A 10,033-nucleotide genomic window follows, 5' to 3' on the forward strand; every position below is an offset into this window, starting at 1 on the left:
ATGATAACCTGGCATTGTCAAGCCAGGTCCTGGCTGCCTTCAGAGTCCCTCTGTCAATCACAAATAAGAATGAAGAACCTCCCTTCTTCTGTAGCTAGTTTAGGGACAAACCTTAGGAAGGAATGGAGGAACAGATAGGAACAGATTGGGTAACCCAGGAAGACCCCCCCAAGGTCTAAAAGGGACTGATGGAGATGTGGGCCTATGGAGTCCCCATATACACCCCATCCCATTTCGTAATCCTATCAGGCAGGCAGGCAGCAAGCAGAAAGGGAGGGGATTTTGATTGATTGATTTTTCTTTCGCCAGCCTTAAGCTTCCTGATAAACTTGGAGTGTAACTCCATCATTTTGGATCACACCCTGTAATCAAGGATCAAGGTCTTCCCAACATGCCTAAACAGCCTCCTTCCTTCCCTGAACTAGCCAGGCTGACCCCAAACAGAAAGAATCCAAGCTTGCAATCCAGAGGTCCGCCTCCTTCTGGCATTATCCCTGGCTCCGTCCCCAGAGCACAGCCCCTAGGATTCTGCCTGGAACTCACTCCTCTATCCCGAGCTCAAAGCGATTTCCTCCGATCCACACAAGCTCTTCTCGTCGCCCTCATCCCAGCTCTCACTCTGCAGCTCTGCTGAGTGCTGCATCTGTCTCCAGCCCTTTGTTAAGTGTCTCCTTTCAGAAATTCAAAGGTCCCTCCACTGGGTCCAGCCCCAGTTTCTCTAAGTACTCACCAGGCCATAAGGAGAGCGCTCCGGAAAAAACCAGGGCAGTCTCCCCAGCCACCGCCCGGCTCCTTGGATCAACTAGCCCCACAAACTTTTCTCAGCACCCAGACTCCTCCCCCTCTCCTCCCTTTGTCCCGCCAGTCGAAGCAGCCACTTGCTGGCTTGGACATTGATCAGTCTCTCTGGGGCTCTCCCCACCCTGCCCCTTTAGCAGTCCGCTGGGGAAAGATGGCCTAGACTGCCTTTGAAAGATGCCACTTCTATCCTCCTTTCAAGTAGGAATCAGTTACATCTTTTTCTTTTCCCTTTCCACAAAACAAGAGATTTATTCAGGTGAGGAGACAGACAGGGAGAGAGACAGAGGCTGCCAAGAAGAGCAGCCCTTACCCTGAAGGCAGGAGCAGTGGTGTGTAATCTAAGGAGGCCCGGTGTTCTGCACATTTTTACAGGTACTTCCTCATGTAATTTGTTTGATCTCCAAATTGTTTTTTTCATATATTAAGATACTCATACCCCAGGCTTGGGGAATACAGAGTTGTTCTTTAGGGCTGCTTGCTTCCAGGGGACAGACTCCAAGAGCCAAGAAGCAGGTAGAAATTGAGCCAGTTCCAGACGCCCAGGGGAAAGTAGACTGGAGGAAAAGCACTTGCTGTATGTGCATGAGGACCCAAGTTCAAATCCCTTATAACCATGTGAAGACACTGGGCTTGGTGACAAGTGCATCTTCACTGCAATTCCAGTGATGTGGGAGGACCGACAGACCACTGGAGCTTGCTGCCCGCTACCCTAGCGTCAGGTTAGTGACAATGCCTGTCTCCAGGGAGTATCTCAAGGCACAGAGATAGAGCAAGACTTGTCCTCCTCTAGTCTCTGGGCGCGCGCGCACACACACACACACACACACACAGAGCAAGCCATACACATGGTTCAATAAATTATTTATTTACCAACAGACACTGATGTGAACACTGAAATACCAAGTGGAAGTGTGTGGAGGGTGAGGGTGGCAAAGGTCACAGATGGGAACCCCATACTTAAGAAACATGATGTAAAGAGCCAGTAAACCCCAGGTCCTACCCGCCTCCTGCTCCACTGTCAGCACCTAGCTCTATCAGTCTCCAACTCTCAGTCCTCCTGCCTCAGCCTCCCAAATGATACTGGGTTTACAGGCAGTGGCATCACTCTCAGCTAGTTTATTTGTCCATTTTCAATACTCGGCACCCCCATGCCAACAGTACCATCCCTCCCCACCTCCAAGTTCCTTCAACCCCGTTTCCCAACCCCCACCCTCTGCCTTTTGCATCAGTGAACCCCAAGCCTTAAAGAGCTGAGCCATACTCCCTAAATAAATATCCCCAGTTCCCAAATGGAAAAATAAATAATATGAACACCCATCTACCGCCCACCCCACTAATTGGAAACGCCTGGATTTGGGGCCCCAGCCATTCACCCACAAAGTCCCTTTCTGCTCTCTTTGTGGCCCCTTCCACTTCTCCTCATGTCCGGCTGAGGGAGGTGGGAGGAAAGGGCCACTAAGCCTTCTGACGCTAGGGCGCCCCTCCCTCGTTATCGAAGTCCAAGTAGGGTCAGGGCTGAGGGCAGGAGGAGGAGAACGTGTGGGGTGTGGAGGACAACAGACGACCCCAGATTCCTGCCTCGGCCCTGGTTGTATCTGGCGCTGCCACTTCCTCCTCTCACTCCGAGACCGTCCCTTCGAGGGGGACGAGGTGGCCTTGGAGGCCTGGCTGGGGGAACCACAGGCGCTGCCCCGGCTTTCCAGTCGTCTGCATACTGCTGTCCCCCTCCGGAGCCGCTGCCGTCTTCATCTGTGTAGATGGAGAGGATGGGGTAGATGGTAGAAAGGAAGAGCAAGAGATCCCAAAGGGAAACTGAGATAAACCATAAGCACGTTTTTATATATAGCCATGCATGAAAATGCCAAAATGAAATCACTACGTCGTATAATTAATGTACAAAAAGAGATTAAGAGAGGCAAGACAACTGATGTCAGGAACCCCATGGAGGAAATGCTTAGTTACACACCACACAAGGAGACAGGAGAAGGCAAGGAGCCGGGGAAGACAGAGCAGAAAAAACACAAAAAAAGGGTCAATGGGGAGGGCAGGCAGACAAGAAGCCAGGAAACCAAGGTAGAGAACCGGGAAGGGGGGGCAGGGAGAGGGAGAGGAGGAGGAGGAGGAGGAGGAGGAGGAGGAGGAGGAGGAGGAGGAGGAGGAGGAGGAGGAGTTGAGAGAGTACCCAACACAAGAAAAGGTGAATAAAGGTGAATGTGCTTGTTTCTCTTTCCGGGTGGGGTGGGGTGGGGCAGCCCAGTGACAGCAGGCTAGCTTTCCTGCCCCCAGTTCTGCCCTTTACAATGAGTTTCCTCAGTGTTCTCGGTAGGAATGTTTGTCTCCCACTACAATCAAGGATGGAGACCTTTGAGACAGGCACTTCAGGCTGAAGTGAATAGAAACAAATGAAGCTAATTGATGTGGGGCAGGGGCGAGGGAGGGAGGCTAGTGCGGCTAGTGTGGGACTGGAGGGGGATGGGCAGGAGTAGAAGCACAGTGCCTGGCTTGCCGGGGGTGTCGGGGAGCAATGAGGCGTTCCAAGGATGAGACTTGAGAGGCAGTGGGCTGCGCTCCAGAGCGGGCTCACAGCGGGCGGGACTTAAGAAGCAGCGGGGCAGGGCTGGGTGGAGGGGCCGTGCAGAGCTGGGTTCTGAGCCTCACCCGCGTCGTGCATGTCAAGGTCCTGCCCCAGCGCCGCCGCCTTCATCCGAGCAGTAGCCGCGCGGAGATGTAGCCTCCGCCGCCGCGTCGGGACATCGGGACTCGCGGTATCCAACTCCGGGTTGTGGAGCTGCTCGTTCAAGGAGCCCACGACCACGGGCGACATGTACCTGAGAGCACAGCACCCCGAGAGCTCCGGCTGCAGCCTTCCCTCCTTCCCGACCCCCATAGCCGCCAGAGCCCGACACCCACCGGCCTCTCCCAACTCCAGTCCAGCAGGGCGCCGCCTCCTGTGACACATCTGCCGCCATGCGGGAGTCCCCACACACCGTCACAGGCAGTCCAGCCCAGAAGCCCCGCACTCGGCTAAGTCTCTCCCGGAGCTCCCAAACCTGCGCGACAGAAGACAAAGCTGCAGCGCTTCCGAGCGGCTGTCTCGCCACACCCACCAGCACTGCTACCGCTACAAACCAGCCGGTGCAGATTAGTGCCCGCCGCTGTTGTGGGCCGTTCTTCCTCGGCGGATGCCCTCCACGACCGGCTAGCTTCTTCTCGGGGCGCTGGTGCTCGCCGGTTCCGGGACTGCACCGAATGGGGGGTCCCACATTCCTGAAACACCTATGTACAGGGAAAGACCTCAACAGTCACTCGGAAGCAAATCAGTGTCCTGCCCCTGAAACTACAGTCCCCATTGTTTCTGACGCCCACACCCCTCTCCGCCTCCACCCTTCCCTCCATATACCTTGGCTGACACCTTTACACTGTTTTCCTGCAAGTGCATCAAACCTTCTGAGATCTTCACCCCAATGGACTCAGCAGCCAGCTCAAAGGAGAAGGGTCCCTGGAGTTTCTCAGCCAGCAGCAGGAGACCATCTTGAGGGAAGGGGAGAGAGGAAGGGGCTAGTAGGGGACAGCACTGATTTAGTAAGTTCCCACACATCTCACCAGGGCCTTAAAAGGAAGGAGCACTTTGCTTGCATGAGAAGCCCCCCCCCCCTTCTGCTTGCCCCAGTTTGGTTTTAGGCCACCCTCTCCTTTCTCAAATGCCCCCCCCCCCCACTCAGGACCCTCCTCCATCTAGGGCTGCCTTGGGCCCCTCACCCAGATATCCGCCCCATTCAGGCTCCAGTCCCCTGCTGCTGAGGCAGCCATGGGCTACATTGAGGCAGAAGCCCCGGCAGGGCATGAGGGAAGGTACTCCCCGACAAAGTGGGCAGCCAATCAGGCGCATCAGGGCCTGTCTGCAGCCTTCCAAGACCGGTACCTGTGGGCAGAAAATGGGTCTGGGCATTCGCCAACACCCAGGCTGTTCTTAGTAAACCTGGTGCTGGGCGTAGAGAGGTCTAAGATGCTGACCCACCTCCCCAGGGGCGTAGAGAGGTCTAAGATGCTGACCCACCTCCCCAGGGGCGTAGAGAGGTCTAAGATGCTGACCCACCTCCCCAAGCTATCTGTTGGAAGCTGGATGTGAGCAACTGTGGCTGGTGACCCCATGTGGCACCAGGTGACACCACAGGACTGCTACGGGGCTGAGAACCTGAGAACGGGGGTACCTAGAGAAAAGGTTGCTGATCCTGCTTCATGAGAGGGGTTTGACTACCGTCTTACTGAGGAGGTGGTAAGGAACGACTCAGGGCCAAGAGTGAGCCCAGGCTGAGGAGACAGAAAGGAGGCAGGGGGTGAGGCTGGGGACAGGACCAGTGATAGAGAGAGAGCTTCAGCAGCAGGGAGGGAGGGGGCACTGAGGGGTGCACTCTAATCTCGAACTGTTACTGAAAGGCCAGCAGAAGGCATGTGGGTCACCAGAGGGAGGACCGGAAGTCACAGGAGAGCATGTCAGACACCCTGGGGAGGCCTGATGCTGGCCTTCCTTCCTGATGTCCTCTGGAACATCAGAGCCCAGGAACAGATACAGCTTTAGGCCTGTCCTGCCAGCTGGGGCCTGTCTTCTTCATTCCCTGGGCTCTGTCCATGTCCAGGTCCCCTCTAACCTTAAGTGCTTCGCTGACTACATTTCTTCCAGTCTCCAGACCCTGGACCAAGGCTCGGGCTGCCACCAGTGCCCTGGTTATCTGGAAGGAAAGAAGATGAGAAAAAAAAAAAGACAAAAATTAAGTTAGTCAAGACTGGAGTGAGAGACAGAAGGAGATTGAGTTTATGGGATTAAGTTGGGGTGGGCACGCTGTTGGGTGATATAGAGAGGGGGATTCAATAGGCCCAAAGGAATTATGGTCTGGAAGGGCTGGGTGTTTGGGAAGAGTGGTGGGGTAGACTGTATCAGAACACTGAATCTAAAGTTAGAAGACCGAGGGTGTGGGCTCCTGCATCTCTACTTATTGACTCTGGGACTTGCTTGGGAGCCCCATTTTTCTCCTCTGTAAAATAAGGATGTTCTTAATCACCTCCAGCAATTATGGTGACAGTGCGATGTGATACTGTAAGTGAAAATGATTCCCAACTTTGGGGCCCAATTCTTATTTAGTTGAAGCACAGGAGGTCACCATGTTAGGATTAGAGAGGTGTTGGCAGAGGGTGGAAGACGAAGTGTGTATATAAAAGTAGGGCAAAGACTGTAGACAAAGGGGACCAAGGGGCACTGGTCAGGTATAGGTGACCAAGGCTGGAGATGGGGATTCCCGGCTCAGAGAAGGCTAGGATGCAGGCTATGAGGTCAGAGGTGACCGGGGCACGTAACGGGGTGACTGTCTTGGAGGTGACAGTTCCTAAGTCAGAGGTCACCAGGATCAGAGGCGGCTGAAGCTCAGGCTGTGGGACCCCCTCACCTGTAGGCGGAGGCGCCGGGGCGAGTCCCCGAAGGGCTGCAGAGAGCCATCGGCAGTTGAGGTGAGCCGAGTAAGGCAGAGCAGGAAGTCAGGAGGGAAACTGTATTGTGGGTGCAGCAAAGGGAAGGCTCTCTCCAGGAGCTGCGCCCAGAAATCCGCCAAGGTGTCATCTAAGCCCTCGCCAGACTTCTCATAGTAGTCCCGCAGGCCGGAGAACAGGCTGTTGAAGATGACGGCGTGCTGGGAATACAGGCGACCATAGGAATGCGAGAAGAGCTGGGCCAAAGAATGCTGGGATATAGACAGCATCTCCCGAAAAAACTCTAACACAGGAGGAGGCGTGAGAAGAGGGGACAGAGACAGGGAGAGCAGGGAAGGGCAGACGCAGGAGGGAATGAGGAAAAGAAGAGGCAACAGGATTAGAAGCCAAGCAAGCAGAGATATGGCAGACTAGGACCAAGGCAGGGAGGGAGGGTCCTGGAGAGAATGTGGAGTGGGATGGGAAGGAGGCAGGGAGTTCCGGGGTGGGTGGGGGTGGGCTACCTATGACTGAAGGAGGTGGGGATGGGAAGGGGTGCAAGGTATAAACATAAAGAGGTGTGAAGCACATCTGGAGATTCCCCCCCCCCGGGGGGTTCCTCACCGTTAAACTTTCTATGGCGGGCGGCCAGCGTGTGAATCAGGAAGGAGCCACTGTCCTCCACCAGGCCACGGAATGTGACCTCAGCATCCCGGATCAACTTTTGCTCTGTCTCGCTGGAACAGCAGGTGTACTCCTGAGGACAGATTTGAAGGTGCTCACCTAGACAGAGGAGACAGGGAGGAGAAGGAGGCATTAGGAATTTCCTTTCACCCCTCCCCTATCTCTGGGGGGCTGGTTTTTGTCTTCCACCTGTCCTGCTGCGTTTCCCTTTGTTTGCCCCTTCAGCCCTACCTGAACCCTCCCCTTCATTGTCCCTCACGCATCTCAGCTTCCCCTGTTAGTAATGGGATCATCTATTGGACAGCTGCTTTGAGGGCCACATTAGTGACCAGAGGGTCTTCAGGTAACCTTCCCCAACGCTGCACACCCCACGCCTCCAGGGACTTAATGGGACATCTATGGAATGAAGAACGGGATTTGTAGGGGGTGGAGCTACTTGGTAAGCAAGAAAGTATTGTCATAAAAGAAGCTCACAGGAATTGCAAGGCGATTTCTGGCTGTTAGAAAGACACTAACTAACAGGCGAGCTAATTACAGAGAAGGAAATTCCTTGGGTGGGGATTGAATGAAAGCTATTATGTGAGCAGCAGGGTTATTGTGACCCTGGTAAGGAAGTTACTGGAGAAGAAGAAAGATTCCCAACAGATGAAACAATCATCGTAATGGTCACTGAAAGGAAAGAGTTATTGTGAGATGGGGTGGACCCGTCCCCGCCCCTTCCCACCCCTGACTCTTCCCTCTTTCGTCTCACCTGAGATGAGGGAGGGAGGGATGAGGTTTAAGCTATATCCCCGGGTCCCCAGCACCTGCCGAGTCTCTGCACAACTCCGGACGACCTTTGCCTGGCTCCCATGTCGCGGTCCTAGACCAGGACACAGAGGGAGCAGCAAAAGCAGGAGGGGTCGCAGCGCGGACATAGCTGCTCTCCTCCCCGGGACGGGGCAAAGTGGGACCTAAGGAGGAAAGAAAAGTCCACGGAACTCTAGAATCCCGTTCGCGGACGCGGAACGTCTTGAAGCGAAGAATAGGAGTGTGTCCCCTAAAAACTGAACAACCCCAACACCGGGCTGGACCAGGAGGCATCTGCGGAGACAATGGGAGCCGGGGAGCAGGGACAGGGGGCGGGGCCCGAAGCGGTATCCCGCCAATGATAAGAAGAAACCGGCCCCGGGGGCGGGGGCAGGGAAGCCGGGAAGCCAATGTGGAGCGGCAGCTCGGCAAGGGGCGGAACGTGGCCCCGCACGGCCCAGGCTGGCGGGGCAAGGGGTGTGGTCTTGAGAAGGGGCGTGGTATTCTTGCACGAAAGGCGGGGCTTGGGTGAAACTGAGCCTATTGCAATTGAGGAGCCCGACTAAAGGCGGTAGCAAACGCTCAGTCAATGGAGGGGGACGTAGGAGTAAAGGAGGCGTGACCAGGGTGGAGCGACCCGCGCGCACTAGAGCCCACGTGACAGGAGCGCAAGCCACATGCCCGGTGGCTGCTCGAAGCCCGGCGCGCGAGCTGCGTGGCAGGAACGTGGTTAGCACGAGCTCGCTCCGTGCCAAGTCTCGCGACACTTCTCAGCCGCGCGAAGAGCAGTTAATCTCGCGCCTGCGCACGGCGTATCTCGTGCCTTCCCGCGTTTTTTTTTTCTTCCTAAGCCTTACCCGCCCGCCAACTGAGGGAGGAGAGCTGCTGCGGCGGGCGTCTCGCGTCGGAGGTGGGACAGATGGCCACTGAGACCCGAAGGGACCTCTGAGGTGGTGACCCTTCCTCAACCGTGCCCATCTAGAGGTCATTCTTCCAGGCTCAAACAGTGAGGTTGCCCCTTTGGGACCCACAAACGGGCGGCATCCCACCCTCGGCCCGCTTGTCCCTCCACCGAGGTCGGTAGCTCTGTGGCGTCCGATGTGGAGGCCGGAAGTCCCATCTTCCGACCCGGAGAGATAAGTAGTCCCATAAACGGAAGACACCCCGCCTCCCACAGCTCAAATAACCTGGGGGTGTCTCGCGCTTTCTGGACGGAGAGGATGCCTGCTTTACCCCCTGTGGACTGTTTGTCGCCTCACTCTGGTGACACCTCCACTTCCGGATCCCCCAGGGCCTCCCATTTCCTGGAGAGTCCCGGAATGATGTCCAGAGATGGCGACAGCATAGCCTCAGCCAGTGAACCCCTCTCTGATCCCTCCAAGAGGGATTTGTGCCCGAACTGCTCTGCATGTAAACCCTCAGGCCTTGTTTGTTTGCCTATACTGAAGATCTGATTGGCCCCAGGTCCTCCGGCCTTATTTATTTAGTTAGTTTAATTAATTTATTTACCTATACTGAAGACTGGCCCCTTAGCTGGGCGGTGGTGGCGCACGCCTGTGATCCCAGCACTCTAGGAGGCAGAGGCAGGCAGATTTCTGAGTTCGAGGCCAGCCTGGTCTACAGAGTGAGTTCCAGGACAGCCAGGGCTACGCAGAGAAACCCTGTCTCGAAAAAAAAAAAAAATTCCAAAAAAAACAAAACAAAACAAAAAAAAAAGGACTGGCCCCAGATCCTCCAGCCTTATTTATTTATTTATTTATTTATTTATTTATTTATTTATTTATTTTAATCAATTTATTTACCTATTCTGAAGATTGGCCCCAGATCCTTTGGTCTTATTTATGTAGTTTAATTTATTTACCCAGGCCCTATAGCCTTAATTTATTTACCCATACTGAAGGTTGGGTACCGCCCAGAGTCTTGGAATATGTTAGGTAAACCTCCTAGTGCTCAACTATAAACCTCCCTTCCCCAACCAGGCTTCTTTTTGACTGTTCATTTTGAATAAAGTCTCACAAAGTTGCCCAGGCTACTCTGGAATCCCAGGCTGACTTTGAATTGGATGAACATCCTGCCTCAGCCTCCCAGGTAGCTGTGATTACCATCACCCCTAGTTTGAGGTTTCTGTTTGCCAGCCCTTAAGGTAGTAGTGACCAAAATACCTCAATGTGGTTAGGTTGACTATTGGTTTTGGTGCCCTATCCCATAGTACTAAGAATACCTCCTAGGAGAGAAAGATGATGGACTTGAAAGGGATGTTGTAGTAATAGTAGGAACTTTTTCATTTTTTTCCTCCAGC

At 54.5% G+C, this 10,033-nt stretch overlaps 1 protein-coding gene across 1 annotated transcript; it reads right to left on the reverse strand.

The window, feature by feature from the left end:
* Positions 1-2,120: 2,120 nt before the first annotated feature.
* On the reverse strand, positions 2,121-7,862 carry Gpc2 (glypican 2). The gene is made up of 10 exons (XM_052168486.1): positions 7,697-7,862; positions 6,886-7,044; positions 6,243-6,565; positions 5,451-5,531; positions 4,561-4,723; positions 4,202-4,332; positions 3,931-4,077; positions 3,712-3,851; positions 3,460-3,629; positions 2,121-2,550 (listed from the first exon to the last, which is right to left on the reverse strand). The coding sequence occupies exons 1-10, from the start codon at positions 7,860-7,862 to the stop codon at positions 2,291-2,293; spliced, it is 1,740 nt and encodes a 579-aa protein (XP_052024446.1). The 3' UTR covers positions 2,121-2,290.
* Positions 7,863-10,033: the final 2,171 nt, after the last annotated feature.

Source organism: Apodemus sylvaticus, chromosome 22 (genome assembly GCF_947179515.1).
Source record: "Apodemus sylvaticus chromosome 22, mApoSyl1.1, whole genome shotgun sequence".
Classification (NCBI taxonomy): domain Eukaryota; kingdom Metazoa; phylum Chordata; class Mammalia; order Rodentia; family Muridae; genus Apodemus; species Apodemus sylvaticus.